Source organism: Homarus americanus, unplaced genomic scaffold (genome assembly GCF_018991925.1).
Source record: "Homarus americanus isolate GMGI-L3 unplaced genomic scaffold, GMGI_Hamer_2.0 scaffold25827, whole genome shotgun sequence".
Taxonomy (NCBI): Eukaryota; Metazoa; Arthropoda; class Malacostraca; order Decapoda; family Nephropidae; genus Homarus; species Homarus americanus.
This window is the reverse complement of record NW_024738300.1, coordinates 4,654,938-4,674,108: the sequence shown is the minus strand read 5'-3', so window position 1 is coordinate 4,674,108 and position 19,171 is coordinate 4,654,938. Positions and strand designations below refer to the sequence as shown.

Below are 19,171 nucleotides of genomic sequence, written 5' to 3'. Positions count from 1 at the left end.
GTTTTTTATCTAGAAGTGTAAGTAACAAGAGTGCAGAGGTCTATTTGCATCTATATCTTGCGCTAGTCAGGCCTCACCTCGATTATGCGGTTCAGTTCTGGTGCCTCTATTATAGAATGGATATAAATTCACGAGAGTCGGTGCAGCGAAGAATGACAAAAATGATTGCGGGACTTAGAAACCTTCCATATCAGGATAGGTTAAAGAAACTAAACTTGCATTCCCTAGAAAGACGAAGAGTGCGGGGAGATATGATAGAAGTATTTAAGTGGGTGAAAGGAATCAATAAAGGGGATATAGATAAAGTTCTTATATAATCCGAGCAGGATAGGACTCGGAGCAACGGATTCAAGTTGGATAAGTTTAGGTTTAGGAGGGAGATAGGAAGAAACTGGTTCACAAATAGGGTGGTGGACGAGTGGAACAAGCTTAGCAACTTTGTAGTAAGTGCGGGAACTCTGGAAAGTTTCAAAAGGAGGCTAGATAGATTCATGGATGATAGAGAGTGGTAGTAACTCTCGACAGGAGCGGCCATGGACAGGCCAACCGGCCTATTGCAGACTCCTTATTTTCTTATGTTCTTATGTTCTTATATAACTTCATCCATCATCACTAAAATAACACCACCCATCATCACTACATATAACATCATCCATCATCGCTACATATAACACCATCCATCATCACTACATATAACACCACCCATCATCACTACATATAACAACATCCATCATCACTACATATAACATCATCCTTCATCACTACATATAACACCATCCATCATCACTACATATAACACCATCCATCATCACTACAGATCGGTAAAATAGTTTCCGAGATTCTCATGCAGACACACAAACACACAAACAAACACACACACAGACAGACTTCTTTGTTTTATATATATATATATATATATATATATATATATATATATATATATATATATATATATATATATATATATATATATATATATATATATATATATATATATATATATATATATACATACATGCAAGTAAATCACTGTAGTTGTGAGTGATCCAGGTATATGTTGATAACTGAAAGTTCGAAGTGTTCCCTGAAGAAGGCAGTGATGGGTAGGGAAACACCGGGTAACACTGAAGTCCATTTATTAACAGATATGAAAAATACAAGTGGTGACTAGCGTGTGCCTTGCACGACCCACGGAGGTAGACTGTTCTGTCCGTGAGTGCGTGCGTGTGTGCGCGTGTGTGTGTATGTGTGTGTGTCTGAGAGAGCAGATGAGGGTGGTCTTGGTGGCTGGAGCCGCTGAGGAGGCGAGAATGTTAGTTTCTCCCCGGATGTCACACGAGAAGGGTGTACTCCTGTGTGCTCCGTGGGTACCACAAAAAAGAGGCCAATGCTCAACTCTCAGCTCTAGACACACTAATACACTGACACTAACACTGCCACCGTCACTAAAACGCACTGTGACGGTGCAACACTGCACGTCGCGGCGAAACACAACGCAACACAACACAACAGAGTCGACACGCACATCGACACGCACATCGCCGGCTAACTGTCCATTGTTCACACACTTGTAAGTCCACAGATCCTACTCACTGCGCCATGAAGGTTCCAAGTGTTCCCTGAAGAAGGCAGTGATGGGTAGGGAAACACTGGGTAACGCTGAAGTCCATTTATAAACGGATAGGAGAAATACAAGTGGTGACTAGCGTGTGCCTTGCACGACCCACTGAGTCAGACTGAGAATGCCTTGCCATATGGCAGCCTCGAGGCAATGTTACCACATAACACGTGCAGTGTTGCCACGTAATTACATATATAAATGCTACTCGGCACAGTAGCTTATTTACAAGGTTGCTACTTGGCACAGTAGCATAGATACTTAACCTACAATAACCACAAGGAAAGAAGAAAACACGAAGTTCCCAAGCGCTTTCGTGTAATTCACATCTTCAGGGGTGAGTACAGACTCTGCACTCACCCCTGACGATGTGAATTACACGAAAGTGCTTGGAAACTTCGTGTTTTCTTCTTTCCTTGTGGTTATCAGCATATATATATATATATATATATATATATATATATATATATATATATATATATATATATATATATATATATATATATATATATATTATGTACGTAGGTTAGGTTAAATTAGGTTAGGTTAAGTTAGGTTGGGTTGGGTTAGGTTAGGTTTTTTTCCATGTCTTTTTTTCTGTGACTTTTTTCTTGTGACTTTTTTCCTGTGACTTTTTTCCTTTGACTTTTTTCTGTGACCTTTTTTCCTGTGACTTTTTTCCTGGATTTGACCCGAGGAGTCTCCTCGCGCGATTATTCGAATAGAAACTCCTCTTACTTTAAACATCTCCCTTAAGAGTTTTGGGGCCTTTCCTCAGTATTGACTCAGGATTCCCTTATCACAGTCAAAATTTCTTGCTTATTTTGCCACAACTAAGCTTTTCCTAACATTCCTTTAATACTCTGGCAAATATCTCATCGGGACCTGGTGACTTATTAGGCTTTAATTTGTCTATTTGCTTACTAACATCGTTACTAGTCACTACTATCTCCCTTAGTTTATTTTCTTCACTATCTCTGTATAGCGTCGGAGCTTCGGGTATCATGTTTAAATTTTCGGTGGTGAAAACTGTTGAAAAATATTTATTCAGATTATTGCTCATTTCTCTCTCATTATCAGTTAGCTCACCGGTATCTGACTGTATTGGTCCAATCTTATCTCTTGTTTTGGTTTGATACATTTGGTAGAATCCTTTGGGGTTTGTCTTCGCCTCCCTTGCTATCTTCAGTTCATTATTCCTCTTTGCTTTTCTTATCTCGGTCTTAACCCTACCGGCCAATACGGTAAAATACTCCCGGAAGTAAATTTCGCCAATGGTTATCCTTTTACCTATAGCCTTCCTGTGGCCATAATGTTCTTTAAATAATTATTTATCCATTTAGGGTCATTTTGGTCTGATCTGAGTATTTTGTATGGTATGTTCTGCCTTTGTGCAGTAAGTAACTAATTATTTAAATTGTCGTGGAACTCGGCAACCTCAGACCTCGTTATCAGGTCATTCTCGACCTTCAGGTCTTCGGGTAGGGTGAGGTCGCCCTCTGTGGGTACATTGAGTGAGGTCACCTCATGTGAGGTTATGTAGTTCACCCCCAAGCATGATACCCCCTCTCTCAGCTGTCTCTTCAAACTATCAAAGTTTGCCCTTCTGAAATCTGGAAGTTTAGTGGAATTTTCCTTACTGTTGTCCTGAAATTCTAACTGTAATCTAATTTCTTTGTGATCGCTGTTTGCAAGTTCGTACCCTACCAAAACGTTACTAATGAGGTTTTCTCTATTTGATAGAACTAAATCGAGTTATTATTAACCCGGGTGGGTTCGGTTATATGTTGGCTTAGGAAACAGTCCTGGATTGTTTCAAGAAAATCCTCTGATTCTGAGTTACCCGTAAGGTCAATCCAATCTATTTTCCTAATGTTAAAGTCGCCTACTATTCAGACTTTGCTATGTATGGGAGCCCTGCGCATTTCGTCCCAAATAAGTCGCTCATTAACTCTCTCAAAATTAGGAGGTCTATATATATTACTCCTGTGATTAATTTTTCCCTACCGTCGCTTAATTCTATCCAAATTGTTTCTGTATTCCGCTCAGTTTTGATTTCCTTATTTATTTGACACTTCAGATTATCCCTGACATAGATTGCTACTCCGCCTCCTTTCCTAATCTGCCTATCGGTATGGAATATGTTGTGACCTGCAATTTGGTATTCGACAGGTAACTCACGTGAGTCTAGGTTTATCCATGTTTCGGTGAATGCTATTATATCGATTTTGTCGGTACATACCAAGGCCCTAATATCATCCATTTTGTTTCTCATACTTCTTTTGTTAGCATAGTAGACATTTAAGTTAGTCGTGTTCTGAGTCCCCTCTTTGTTGAGTTTAGGTTTTAACTCCCTGCCTAATTTAGTTTTGTCATAATTCCTAGCACTATTTCCCTGTAACCTTTCACTTTGTTTTCCTGCTCCCACTGCAGTATCCTCCACCTCCGTGCTCATATGTTCCCCTAGCAGTTTAAAGACTTTGACATCTTTTGAACTGCCCTCTCGAGAGACCCAGCCAGGGTTACCACCCCATCCCTAGACAGATGCACCCCATCCCTAGCATAAAGGTCCCTTCTGCCATAGAAGTTGTCCCGGTTGTCAATGAATGGGACTTATATTGACTTGCAATATCTGTCAAGACAGCCGTTGACACCAACTGCCCTTGACAACCATTTATTGCCAACTCTCCTTCTAGGCAGGACACCACATATGATAGGGATCCCTCCCTTAGACCTAATACTCTCTATAGCTGTCTTGAACTTATCAAAACGCTCTTCACTCTCCTGGCAAATACACCCTCATCCTATTTTTATCTTTATCACAAAAAGCTCTGTCCAGGTACCGTACCTGGGAGTCGCTAACAATCAAGACTTTCGTACCTTCCTTGTCAGCCTTGTCCCTGATTATACTAACGTCCAATTCATCTATCAAGGGACAGAATGTGTTGGTACACTTAGCTGTTGTTGTCGTTGTTGTCGTATCCTTGGTGTGTTTTTTCACCACCAGTTTAGTCGTCCCTCTCCTCACAACCTTCCATTCGCCTGAGTTTTCGTCAGACACCGGCTTTCCTTGCCTCATTTCTTCCTTCATTCTCGCTATCTCTTCCTTTAATTTCAAGATATCTTCCTTGGCCCTCTCCAACTCGGCCCTCAGAAGGGCACAGCCCTGTTCACAAGTAGCACTAGCGATTATTGACAAATGATCCCCGAGAGCTAAGCCGCTGTGACCTTTCCTCTAGTGAGGTCAGAAGAGGTCAGTTTCCTCTGATGATGTATTGAATAAAGACATTGTTTCCCTTTTTCCTGTGTGATTTTATCTTATCAAGATTTATGTTATCCACGTATCCTAGTTCAGCACCACTTCCACCATCCATTCAGGTTAAGGGTACTACCCTCTCTAATGTTACCCACTTTCATCATCTTGGCCCCCACCTGTACACCACCGTGGACATTGATGAAGAGGTTCAACATTAGATTAAACGTTCATTTCAACCCTTTGGTAGACTAGTACTTGTATCTTTAGCTGTAGGGAGATGATATTATCTATAAAGTTGCACGTATATCGAACAGTGGTCCTCCCCACCTTGCTGTATAGCAGCGAGACATGGTTCACAAACAGGAGGACCTTCAAGGCACTTGAAAGCCTTAACCAACGTAGTCTACGATCCATCCTCCGAGTTCGCTAGGAAGACAAGAGAACAAAAGCCAGTACTCTTGCTAACACCAACTGTAGGAGCATCGAGGCTACCATTATGTATGGATAACTACCTTGGACTTGCATACCCGTATGGAACTAGACTGCCAAAACAACTACTTTATGTTCACCTAACGAATGGTAAAAAAAACGCTGTCGGAAAACGGATAAGGTATAAAGATAGTCTTAAGACAACCTAAAAATGTCAAATCGACCCCCTCACCTGGGAGACGATCATTCCACACCTTAACGCTTGCATGAGCACCAAACGACAAGGTGTCAATACTTTCGACATCGCCCGACGACATACCGAAACAGACAAGGACTAGCGCCGGAAAAACGCTGCCGCCGCCCCTCCCACACTAAATGTAGCCATCCACATGTGCAACATCTGTGGACGGCCCTGCCGGTCCAGTATCGGCCTCTCGATTCACCTCAGATCTCACCAACAAGGGTGACATCTTTAATAACTCATACTATTGTATCATAGCTGGATGATCATCATACTCGATTCCGAGTGACAGCAAAATACTGAAGAAAGCACTTAAATTAATTGACGTCATGATAGAACGCTCATTACTGATACACAGATACTCACATAGTATAACAATGTGTTTTAGCAGCCTTGGACAGGCGACGTACGACCCTCCTCGTCGAGAAACATTAATTACCTGCTGTGGTTTCCTCCCGTCTTCCGGTTCCACCAACACGATCAATACCCACCACTACTATCAGCTCTCAGCCACCCACACATTCCCCTGATCGGACAATATTTAATTGGAGTTTTAGTGCTGGACTTTCAATAACCTTAAACTTTGGTGTTTATCATATCTAGGCCGGGGCACTGTGGAAAAGCAAACATCGTTTACCTAAGTACTGACCAGCGACACAGCCTTTAAAAAAAAATAGTTTAGTTAAAGTTTTTTGAAATCTGACATTGAACCTTCAGTTAAGAAATGTCATGTTAAGGGAATGTACTGTATGTTAGAGGAGGAGGGGGCTGAGGCTTGAAGTTCATGGGGTGTATTGATCGTGTAGGAAAAGAGAGAAAGTCTTGGAGAAACATGACAGATAATCAATGTTTCCCGTGGTGGAGTGAGGGAGCAAAAAACTGCTTTTAAATAATTTATGCCGTTTGGACATAATAAATCATTAAAATCAGAACGGGAACCTGGATGTTAATCGATTTGCTGATCATATTCCAGGGCAATGGTTAGCCAGTGCAGTTGGCGAGTTGTCCGGTCTTCTCCGACTATTCCTTGACACTGGGTCATGCAGCTCGTTAACTGAGGGTGTGGTTGTTGTTTTGGCGACAGCTTCTACACCTTAAACAAATTCACGCCTTGGTGGCCCTTGGGCCGGCCATCCTCGATTTCAAGGGGCTTCCATTATTATGCGTGTGTGTACCAATATCAAGACCTTCATCACACTAGCAATTTGAATGACTTGATAATTGTAAACATGTGTTTTAGGTTATGTTACGACCAATGCTTCAAGAATTATACTTCTCATAACTAAATCAATTGCAAGAAGCTGTAATTTTCTTGAGTGCTCGCAACTGTAATATGACTTGTCGGGATGAAAGTCTATATGCTCATTAATACTTAAGGGTTTAATTAAAAATAAGAGCATTTGATACATTTGCAGTACTTGACAAAATATTTCAGAATAAACATTAGGTAACCATATTTTAGAAAATTAATAAGTAGTTGGCCACCTCTCAGTTATCAGTCTTTTATCATCTTCAAATCTTTACTATTTATACAGTGTCTCAATATAGATTACTGTTCTTATCATGTGTGCGTCAACAAAAATCGTTATATTTAATAATGTTTTTTATTCAGCAGGCATTATTTCCTATAAAAATATTTGTGTTACATCTGCAGAAACGATTTTATAAACATAAATTGTTTATATTTTGTATATTATTTACTGGCTGTGACAAAAATGACTTTGGACAAGTGAAGAAAAGAGTAGAAGAAAAGTTGCGGCATTATTGATCGCTCACGGTTGAACACAAAAAGTACTCTTAGTTACACCACTGAGACAGCAACATTCTTGAAGAGGTTTAGTCTGGGGCGACATTCCTAGAAACTTTGACGCGCCTCACATAAAAAAATAATAGTAATAATAAAAATAATAAAAGTAATAATAATAATGATAATAATAATAATAATAATAATAATAATAATAGTAATAATAATAATAATAATAATAATAATAATAATAATAATAATAATAATAATAATAATAATAATAATAATAAGAATAGATTAATAAAATTCATATCCCACGTAATATTTTTTATCTTATTTACTTCCATTGGATTATGATACGATATTATTTTTCAACACAAAAATCTAAATGTGTTTATGTAGGTGTCTATTCAAGGGAGCTGCAGTCTTACGTGACTAATTCTAATTACTCTTAATTACTTTTTTATAGATTCCTAAGTAAAGCTCCAATTTCGCGTTCAGCATTAATACGACCTCTTTATAATGCACATTAAATAGACATTATGGAGGCTATTTTGTTCCTGACAAGGTACGTGCTCCATCACGTCTGTTTCCTGACTGATGTGCCTCACTGTCTCACACCTCTTTTTATGTATAATTATAATTATATTAGGCGAAACAATATATATATATATATATATATATATATATATATATATATATATATATATATATATATATATATATATATATATATATATATATATATATATATATATATATATATATATATATATATATATATATATATATATATATATATATATATATATATATATATATATATATATATATATATATATACTGTATATGTTGTATCCCCAGTGACGACTTTACGGCGATGAGCGTGTGTGGAGTGACGCTGGTGTTCTTCATGATTCTTGACGTGTCCAAGGCTTTTGTCACCACCCATAGCTCTTCAGGTCAGTGGATGGTAGTTTTCTCATGTTAAGTGTAGAGAGAGACGTTGAAAAAGTAGGTACAGTTCATACACTTGATGAACAGCGTCTCATGAATATAACATTACTTACCTGTCATAATCGTTACCTTCAAAATCTGAAGCGTGTTTTGTCATTATTATCCATCGATTTCGTGTGCCGTAATGGTTAGACATGAACCGCTGAGTACCTCATATCACACAGTTAAGGACTTTCAGGACCCAGTCATTCCACTCAAGGCGTGTACGTGTATTGATTTATTACTAATGAAGATATATTTATATTTTCTCTCTGTTTTATTGTATATTGACAGTTTATATTGGCTGTAAAAAATAAACAACATAAAGCTGTGCACCTAATAAACAATTTCACAGTCATCACACTCTATGTAAACAAATGTAAACAGGTTCATTTAGATATCCAAAAATAACTACCAAACTCAAAATATGGAAATTCCGTCATCAACCTTACATACCATATTTTGTTATGATTCTAAAGCAAACGAGAGGGGAGTTTTGATAATGTTGTCACTGTGAGTTTTATATTACCCCTTTTGGGATTTTACTCCCTCGGAAATTCATAATATACAGACAATATTTTGCATTATACCACTGCGTCATAACCTTTGACACATTCCATTAGTTTGATTCGACAGACTTACAAATTATACACCAACAGATCACCAAAATACTGCTGGTGTTTCGTTATCTTAGGTGCCAACCGTAGGTATGAATATGGGTGTCTTACGGTATTCGAACCCATGAAGCTCTCAAAAAGTCTTCTAGCAGTAAGGCATTCCGTTTACGATAATATTACCTTGTATATATTGTAATATTATCAGTGTTATTAATGTTTGCCCTATTAACTCACATATTTTTATAAAATGTCTGTACACACACACACACACACACACCTTGTCTCACTGTTATGAAGCGTGTCTCGAGTATTGTTTCATTGATATTCCTTTTTATGAAACTGATTCGAATGATACTTAAATATTTCGAGTTTTGAACTCTTCAAAATAACGGTTAGTTATAAGGTAATAGGCCGTATTATTCAAGAAAAGAATATAGTAATATAATCACATGGTTCACTAAAGAGTGTGAATTTATAGCAATATTACACATGAGAGGTCACTGGAGAGGAGGATTGTCATGGTAATTATGGTCGCATGTGACAGCAGCAGTGAGGGCGTTGCTGGAGACTACAACCCGGCCTACATGCACTCTCGCTCTCCTTACTGACGGCACCACCTCCCACCAAACTCTTTACCAGGTACAGCATTGCTACTACTTTTTAAGAAATTACCTGAAGAATATGTAAGCTATGAGTCAATTCTTGTAGTTTTTGCAAAAGCACTTTTTGTAGTTTTAAAGGTTATAAAGTGATAAAAAATAGTAGTTGTATTGAATTTAATGATTATGATAATGCAAGTGATAGGTAATGTTATAATAATATTGTAGAGTAAAAGTGGGTGCCCTGAACGTAAAGTATAGAGCCTATGATACGAGACGAATTATTTATAATAATAATAATAATAATAATAATAATAATAATAATAATAATAATAATAATAATAATAATAATAATAATAATAATAAGAACATAAGAAAATAAGGAGTCTGCAATAGGCTGGTTGGCCTGCGCATGGCAGCTCCTGTCGAGAGTTACTACCACTCTCTATCATCCATGAATCTATCTAGCCTCCTTTTGAAACTTTCCAGAGTTCCCGCACTTACTACAAAGTTGGTAAGCTTGTTCCACTCGTCCACCACCCTATTTGCGAACCAGTTTCTTCCTATCTCCCTCCTAAACCTAAACTTATCCAACTTGAATCCGTTGCTGTTAGATTAGAGGCAAAACCTGAAAAACCCTCTAGAAATCACTTTAGGAGTTACATATTGCTAACAACTGTCATCCATGGCAGTGAGTTAATATGAACTATATTGAACACATTTCAGGTGGATGACAATGGACGAGTTGATGGTCGGAATTTTTTCTTAAGATGGCAGGTCAGTGGGTAAAGAAAACGCTTAAATTATCAATGGCAATGATATTTTTAAATAAATTGAGCCAAAAAGGGTAAAAAATAAGGGTTAAAGCTGCTAAAAAAGTCACGTGACAGCTGTGGAATATGTGTTGTTACCTACATAAATACAGGACTTATGGCCATATACAATGTTCAAGCAAAGGAGAAAGTGTCGTTAGTGCCTCGTGCCAATGTGCAAGAGTACCTACAATTCCTAATCAGGCAAAATATTCATCACAGTACCGAAAGATAACGAAGAGATGGTTGCTTGCTGCTCGACGGCACTTCCCCATGACAGAATCCAGCACCTACTCTAAACAATAAGACACACTATCTCTACAGGATTTTTGTCGCCAAACATTTTTCGATCGTATAAGAAGATACAGATCATATGTTAGGTTAGGTTAGGTAAGGGTTAGCTTAACGGTAAGGGGGGGGGGGGGGTATTAACTCAAAACTAGTGATTTCCGATAGAAATGAAGGTGTAGATCGCTCGTAACAAATCGCAAACCACCAGAAAAAAACTTAGTCTGCATGTCTAAGTACAGGGATGACAAAACTTAAAATTTACCCAATATAGCCTATCTCGAATCTAAACATCAGATACTTTTGGTAGTTAAAGTAAAATTTTACCCATTAAATAATATAAATAATTATATACCCCAGGAGTTCATTAGTGAAACACCAAAACAAAGTACAGACAATGTCATTATTGAAAATTAACTTTTATCTCCATTTAGTACTGATATGCTCTGTAAATGAACTGAAAAAAAAGAAGAGAAAGTCTACCAGGTAAGAGTACATGACAGCTGAGCTGGTGTCCAAGACAACATAAGAATGGAGGAAACTGTAGCGGGCCTTTTGGCCCCATTTACACCCAACCCCTATCTCTCATATATCCATCCAACTTATGTTTGAAGTTGCGGTTCACAGCACATTTCTTCACTTACGAAATGTCCATGACTTAGACCACAAAAAAAAACCCTTTAAAACTTACCTGAACGTGGCATTTGGAGTCTGAAGAGGACATCCTTTCTACTACATCCGACTGCAGCAATGAGTTTGAAGGGATTAACGTCATTACAAATGGCGGTCCTGTTTCTAGAGGAATAAACTTATCTCGACTATTTTAGCAGGACTTTAAACTTTTAATGCAAATTATATATACCGTATCACTCTACGAAAGTGGCAGAGTGTATTTTTTGTGTTTACCCAGAATCGTCAACTCGTGCATTGAATCTTTTAGTAGATTTTTAAACGAAAAACAAATGGTTGCCCAAGCCGTAGTTGAAATATTTAAATAAAACCTGATATCTCTTCAAATAAACAAGCTAACTTCATGAAATTTGCTGTGCTCAAGGCTTTAATAATATATAAAGGGACAAAAAGAAATTGAGACAAAATAAAATATGAAAGAAGTGGGACTAGCAAGGATACAATGTGACAAGCAGGATATTCAGAAGATTGTTGACCAGATTAACAGGTTTGGTATCTTTCGACATGAAAATCCAAGTATTGTTTTTGTCTGGCCACTGCAGACGTTGTTCCACACCATATCACTGACTCTCTGTTAACAGTACATACCTGAGGACAAGAAAAGATGCAACATTTTGTTGATTTGCGCCTCATCAAAAAGGATTTAGGTTTTCATAAAGAGCAAAAACATTTAATGTACCTAACACTCACTCTCACATGTAGCACGTGCAAACCAAAGATCCAGCATTGAAAGAAAAAGGCGGAAAAGCAAAGAGAACTCTTGTTCAACATTGACTAATTTCAAAAAATGATGAACATAAGAACATAAGAAAATAAGGAGTCTGCAATAGGCCGGTTGGCCTGTGCATGGCAGCTCCTGTCGAGAGTTACTACCACTCTCTATCATCCATGAATCTATCTAGCCTCCTTTTGAAACTTTCCAGAGTTCCCGCACTTACTACAAAGTTGGTAAGCTTGTTCCACTCGTCCACAACCCTATTTGTGAACCAGTTTCTTCCTATCTCCCTCCTAAACCTAAACTTATCCAACTTGAATCCGTTGCTCCGAGTCCTATCCTGCTCGGATATTATAAGAACTTTATCTATATCCCCTTTATTGATTCCTTTCACCCACTTAAATACTTCTATCATATCTCCCCGCACTCTTCGTCTTTCTAGGGAATGCAAGTTAAGTTTCTTTAACCTATCCTGATATGGAAGGTTTCTAAGTCCCTGAATCATTTTTGTCATTCTTCGCTGCACCGACTCTAGTGAATTTATATCCATTCTGTAATAGGGGCACCAGAACTGTACCTCTTTCTCTTGCTGGAACATCAAGAGTTCTACGACCGACAAATAAGGTAGTTTTGGAGAAATTCTCCAGTCTTATACAACTGTTGAAAATACAACTTCCATTCACAAATCTCAAAACGTGTCATCATTAATGGACACGCACTTGTTCAAGCAATTGGAAATTTTCTTTTTTTTTTTTTACTTTTTGAAATCTGGCAAATGTATTCAAAACATATTAGTTCGGTCACTTGAGTGATGCACGTTCTTGAGTTGATGTAGTCCTCGACCGCGATGAAGAAAATGTATCAAAGATACAACGCATATTGACAGGGTGGAGAAAAAGAGACCAATCCGGCGAAAGATTGAAAACAAGGATGTACAGTCGGGGTCAAAAGTGTTGAACACTTGACAGTATTTGGCATGTAAGTACCCGAAGATTTTGGGTATTAAGGAGAGTTTTATCCCATTTTGTGGTTCAGGCATAATATGTGATGACAAGTAGTGCTATTAGTATATCCCAATCATATATGTATAACTCAGAACTAGATGCCAGATATTGCTAAGTGTTCAAGACTTTTGACCACGACTGTATCTTTACCAGTACATTGAAACAGTTCATTGATCTTCCAGAAAAAAAAATTGGAAACTTTCTTGAGTAAGGAGCTCATTGTTCAATCAAAACCAATCTTGCAGAATTGTGAAATTGTAACATCTGGGGGACTCCACGAAATGACTGCTGTGGAGTCCTCTCTTGGGACAGATGTTAGTTCACTCAGGTCTAACCATGATGAAGCAGACACCCGAATAATTCCTCATGCCAGATCATTAGCAACTCAAGGATATGAACAAATAGTCGTCAACTCAAGAAACACTAATTTCTTCGTACTATTAGTATACTACGAGGACCCCATCGAAACAACTAAGGTCCGTTACTGTACACGACACAGAAATTGAACCAGTTCTCCGCAATAATCTTTCAGGTTTTCATGCACTAACTGGATGTGACATAGTCAGCTAGTTATGTGGCATTGAAAAACATCAGCCTGGAAAATATTCAAGAAGCACTGAACTTTGCTAATTAGCCTCGGACGAGGTTATCTGAATGAAACGATCACAGCAAAACGTGAAAAAGTGTATCTACAGGCTTTACTCCTCGAACGAAAATGACACGAAGATCAACGATATAATTTACAAGATGTTCATCAAAGGTACAAAGGAATCTGAAAAAATTACGACCAACCCAGTCCTCTTTACAAAACATCAAAAGTACACATATTGACAATGGTTGGTAGAAAGACCCTTAAACTGGAAACATACTTCCTCTTCTGATGAGTGAAGAATCGTTTCCCAGTGTTTACCTTAAGCTTACCCAATGTCAGTGCAAGAACTGTGAAACAACAAGATGCAGTTGTCATGCAAAAGACCAAAGATGTACTGCTGTGTGTGGCTGAAGTGGTGGAACCTGTCAAAATCCACCTAATAGTGCAAATGATGACTTCGACTAGTCTACATACGTCAAAAGATGTACTTTATATTTAAATTATTGAATATTGCTTATTCAATCAAAGCCATTTTACATTGTTTTATGATATAAGTGGTCTTATGTACATCTATAAACACAATTCCTTTTAGATTGTATGTTTAAGAGATGTCATGTTTGAGTGAAATCAGAGAGATGTCATTTTCGAGCTCAATGTTTACTTTGCTCTTCTAGTTTATTAAAATATTCATACATACCAAACCGAATGAGATCAGATTGTATATTTTCAGACATCAAGTTTTATTTAAAACGGGGACATGGGTTTGGGCAGCTATATTTTTGCTTGCTTAAATGATTTTGGAATTGTTTTACTAACAGTCTCACTTTTCTTTCTATATTATTAAAAGCCTTTCTCTCTCCAAATTTCATGAGGCTTGCTTGTTTATTTCGAGATATCAGATTTTATTGAAATCTGTCAAATACGCGTTCAGCGGCCTTTTTTTTCGTTTAATGCAACAATAAAAGATAAGACTGAGTGTCATCTACCTGAAATGTGTTCAGTACCTGTTATATTAACTGTCTGGCATGGATAACAGTTGCTAACTTACCGTCACTCCTGAAGTTAAATTTCAATATTTTACCACTAGTCTACAGTATATGAGAAGAGTTCATTAAGCCGAGAAAATAATATAACCACCACACGCTCACAGATGTGAGTGTATCTCTCAGGTATCATAATTTTTCTCCTCAAAGCTATAGTTTTAATTAGCAATTTCATTCATAATTAAGAAAAATCCTATTAATTATTACTTAAATAAGTTGAATAAAAATTTACCTATGCGATTACCATTTCTCTGTTCGTTGAAATTACTGCATTTTGAAGCATTCTACGTATCGCCTTTCAGGTATTTGGCCCTTTAGAATATCCTTTGGGAGTATTCGAGGTTGACAGCCAGGACGCTAACGTGACACAGGAGCAGCTCTCTCGGGTGATCAACGAAGCTCGGCGGGTAGGTCACTTTCACATTACTACTGAGACGGGTAGGTCACTCTTACATTTTTTTTTAACGTGGCCTCCAGCCTCCCTCTATAGCCACACCTTCGCCGCCATTTCATTACCTTAAACTTAAATATCCTAATACATAAGTAGCTATCCTAGCTGTGTTGAGTTAGTTGAGCCGCAGATCTATGCGGCCTTCAGTGACTGTTGCCTCATAGTCAATATCTGCAACTGTTGTCGGCTTTGGGGCCGATGCTCTCGTTCCCCTGAGGCAGAGCAAAGCCGACCTAAGGACAGAGAAGGACAGTCGATATCTCATCCAGTCTGTAACATAACCTCTGGGCTGCTGTTTCTGTTCAGATGGCACCTCCGCGAGTCTGGCGTAGAAGCATCTTGCACTTAGTCCTATCCCACCAGAGGTTATGAACACTAGAGGAGTGAAGCTGCCTTGATTAACGTTTTGAATTCTCTCCCCGTATGCCCTTAACTTCTCGTTCCTCTTGGGTGCAGCATCAAGAGCTAAGTTACGGTGACATGCGGCCATGGGATCAAAAATTCTGATGTCGAAGAAGGCATACTGCCCCCGCGTCCAGAATCCTCGAGCACTGACGTCAACACGGGCTTCGTTGGATGTGTTTGAAGTCCTATGTTGGAAATTCTCACCGTCCAATGGAAGGAGGGTCGATTCTACCCTGACATCACGGCAGATTTCCTTCAACATATTTGCTGTAAGATCCCTTACTTCCTCATGCCTCATGCATATGAAGCCCCCTTTCTTGCACACCATGGCATGATTGACGTCATAGGAAGAGCCACACACGCATTGCGAAGGCAAACCCTCTACTGGCCTACCGTACCTTAAAGCAATGGCATCTGTAAATTCTTGTTTATTGAGACTGAAACCATTTGCCCTTATCGGTAACGTAGTTAACCAGTTCGAGGCGCCCACCTCCTGCGCTATAGCTACTTTTTTTTCAATTTCTCTGGTACCTGCAGCAACAGCTGCTGCAACTTATCACATTGGCCGTGCTGTCGTTCTGTCGTAATGGACCTTCGAATCTTGTTTACTTCACTGGTATCCACCTCCCCTGTTGCTTTCTGAGCTATTATGTGATCCGTTAGGGCTGCCGTGAGCTTATTTGAGTTTTGATGTTCTGTGACAGCAATCTCCTCTGGATTGGTCAATCCCATTCCTCCCAGTCTTTGGCAGTGCAAGGAATGATCTTTCTGTTGGGGTTAAGTGAGGGTGTTTCACTAATTTAGGAATGAAATTGACGCTGATAGCTTCTTCCAGAGGGTGGAGGAGGGGTCCGATATCAGGGATAACGCGCATCAGGTAGTTCCAGAGATGCTTGACTCCATGGGTGAATGCCGCAAAAGCCGCATGTGGCTCTGTGTTAGCAATCTCAGACAGAGCTTGTGTTCCCTAACCCACTCATTCACCTTTCCCGTTACGTACTCGGTCTTGAAGTCTGTCGTGCCGATTACTGCGCCTAGGTGTCTTCGGCCATCCTTTGTTATTTTGACCTCACTTCCACCGAACACCTCCATTGCCCGTTCATAATGTTCTGGCTTCACATTGAGGAAGGACTTGCTGGCGTTTGGGTGGTACCCTATTTGTGGGCCTCGTGATGTTACCAGGTCCCACCACTTTTTGATGTCCTCCACTTTTCCTGCTCCTATAAGGTCATCAGCGTACGCCACTTGCTTGATCTCAGTTGTTTCAAATTTTATTGTGTGTTGGAGCACGGATAGGCCTATTGCGTACATTGCCATTGCAACAGGGTCCCCCTTCGTTGTTCCCTCGGTTGACTGTATGATGGTATCACCTCTTAGAGCCTTGTTGTTTACTATATAAAGGCCTGATGGATTCCTATAGGAGTTTTCAACATACATTTCAAAGCTTGGACACTTGATCTTGATGTTGTGCAGTGCGGCCTTGCAGTTAAGTTTGTTGAATGCGTTTGAAGCGTCCACCAGGAGAACGGCCTCGCAATCGTACTGCTCAAATATCGTTCTCATTGCGTGAATGGCAGCTTTCCCTCCAGCTTGGTGGCCAGCACAAACTTGCAGGTTCCCTGCTGCTGCCTTGACATCTTCCTTTACCACCCCTATTGTGCATTTTCCGAAGATCCGCCTCAGCACTTCCCCCACCCCTATCGGCCTATATCCTGGATTCTTATCCAGGGGAATGAGGCGGCAGGCCGTCAGAGCATGGAGGTGTTGGCAGCACGAGGATGCCAGCTTTCTTGCAAGGACGGCAATGGCAGTGCAGAGGTCACTTGCTACGGGGCCAAACTTGTTAGTGCTGAGGATGACTCTCCAACCGTTTGCATCCAGATCTGAAGGGCCTGCACCTCCCTGAGTCTTTAGTGCCTTTTTCCACACCATCCCTCCAGTTATTTTCTCGAACAGGACAGCATTTGGTGGGATATAGTCACCTTGTAACCTGATGCCTTTGTCTTCCCTTGCAGGGGGGTGTTTTTCTTTCAGTTGTTTTAATGTCTCTCTGTTTATTGGTAGAACCCCACCGGAGGATTCCTCTGTGAGAGATCTTACCGCGAGAGACACTTTTCCCACGCTCATTTTGTTTCCAAACTTTCTTGCAACGTCATCGGTGTTTTGCTTTCCGTCTCCTTTAAATTTTAGTCTCTCCTGCAGTGTTCTCGCTTCACATAGGAGATCATCAAGGGCCCCATTCTGCCACATTGTCAATCTTCTCTTCATTGCTGCCGCATTTTCTTTGTGCTTAGTCTTTGTGTGTGTCCTCTGACAGAATAGCTGCGGTATTATTGCCAGTATTTGAAGAGCCAAAGAGGCAAGGAAGCAGTCCTGAGTGTACTTAGTTATGAGGCGAATCATCTCCCGAATCATTACTTTGGTGGCCGCACACTTGGGTGGTTCAAACAGGTTAGCTGGCGACCACCTGACAATTTCTGAGTAAGTTTCTTTAACCCATATGTCCGCATTTTCCATCGGCATGCCATTCCACTGTGGTGGCTGTCTCTCATTCACCTCGTGGACATCTGCTACTATTGGAGCAGCGTTTATTAGTGCTACATTTTCAGGTTGAGTAGACTCACTGCTATCATTTAGGATATCATCGGGCGGTTGGGTCCGGCGATATCCACTGAGGCCTCCTGTGTTACCTCCCTGCCATGTGGCTTCCGACAATTGTTTCCCTTTCTGCAAACCACACATGGTAGGTAGGTTACTCTCACATTATTACTGAGGCGGCTAGGTCACTCTCACATTACTAATGAGGTGGGTAGGTCACTCACATTACTACTGAAGCGGGTAGGTCACTCTCACACTACTAATGAGGTGGGTAGGTCACTCTCACAATACTTCTACCATGTTTACGTCAACAGCTGCGGCAGGTGTCATGGTGCGTGACGGTGGTGGTGGTGAGCGACGACCCAGCTTTCCTCGCCGCCTTCGCAGAGTGGTCCCTCAAGGGCCGCCTCCTGGTGTGGTCAACGAAGCTCCTCGCCGTTACCCACCTGCCCCTCCCGGAGGTGCGTGACCTCCTGAGCACCTTCTGGACATTCTCCATGATGAACGCCATGTTGCTCAGCTTGGAGGAAAGTGCAGGAACCTTCAGGTAATTTATTTGTCTCATTGCTTCCTCGGCGTGTGAATCAGAAATGCGTCCGACCCTGCACCCATACAGCCTTGAGGTCAGATTACGAAAACACGAACGCATAGCAATGGATTTAACCAAATTTAATGTTGAAGTATTTCACAGCAAGAAGCAGGTGGAGCAGATGGAGGGACTAGTCACCTTTAGTGATACCTTAGTCCTATTCTTTGTCAATTGTGATTGTAATAAATTTATGAAAAAATAAATCCTTATGAAGTGGAATTACCGTTTTCCTGTTTGCAAGACAACATGATCGTTGTTTGTGAGTTATGGTCACCCGCACTTTTGAACTATTATGGATATTTCTTGTTTAATGTTGGTTAGGTTAGATACTAATTTATTAATTTAGTTACGTTACCTAACAAACAACAACAAAAATGTTTTAAATTCTTCGTAGCAAGTAATTTATATTTTGTGTTTATGTCTCATTATTCTTTATTATTGATGCATTCATAAGTCCCTCTACCACGCCGGTGGTTATCATATT

At 39.8% G+C, this 19,171-nt stretch overlaps 1 protein-coding gene across 1 annotated transcript in view; it reads left to right on the top strand.

The window, feature by feature from the left end:
- The first annotated feature begins 8,159 nt into the window (after positions 1–8,159).
- The window catches only part of LOC121873941, a 42,855-nt gene continuing 31,843 nt past the window's right edge, over positions 8,160–19,171 (top strand). The window contains exons 1-4 of the mRNA XM_042377820.1: positions 8,160–8,250; positions 9,449–9,540; positions 14,947–15,051; positions 18,413–18,645. Coding sequence (XP_042233754.1) covers positions 8,169–8,250; positions 9,449–9,540; positions 14,947–15,051; positions 18,413–18,645 — 512 coding nt within the window. The 5' untranslated portion in view covers positions 8,160–8,168. The remainder of the gene's footprint in view (positions 8,251–9,448; positions 9,541–14,946; positions 15,052–18,412; positions 18,646–19,171) is intronic.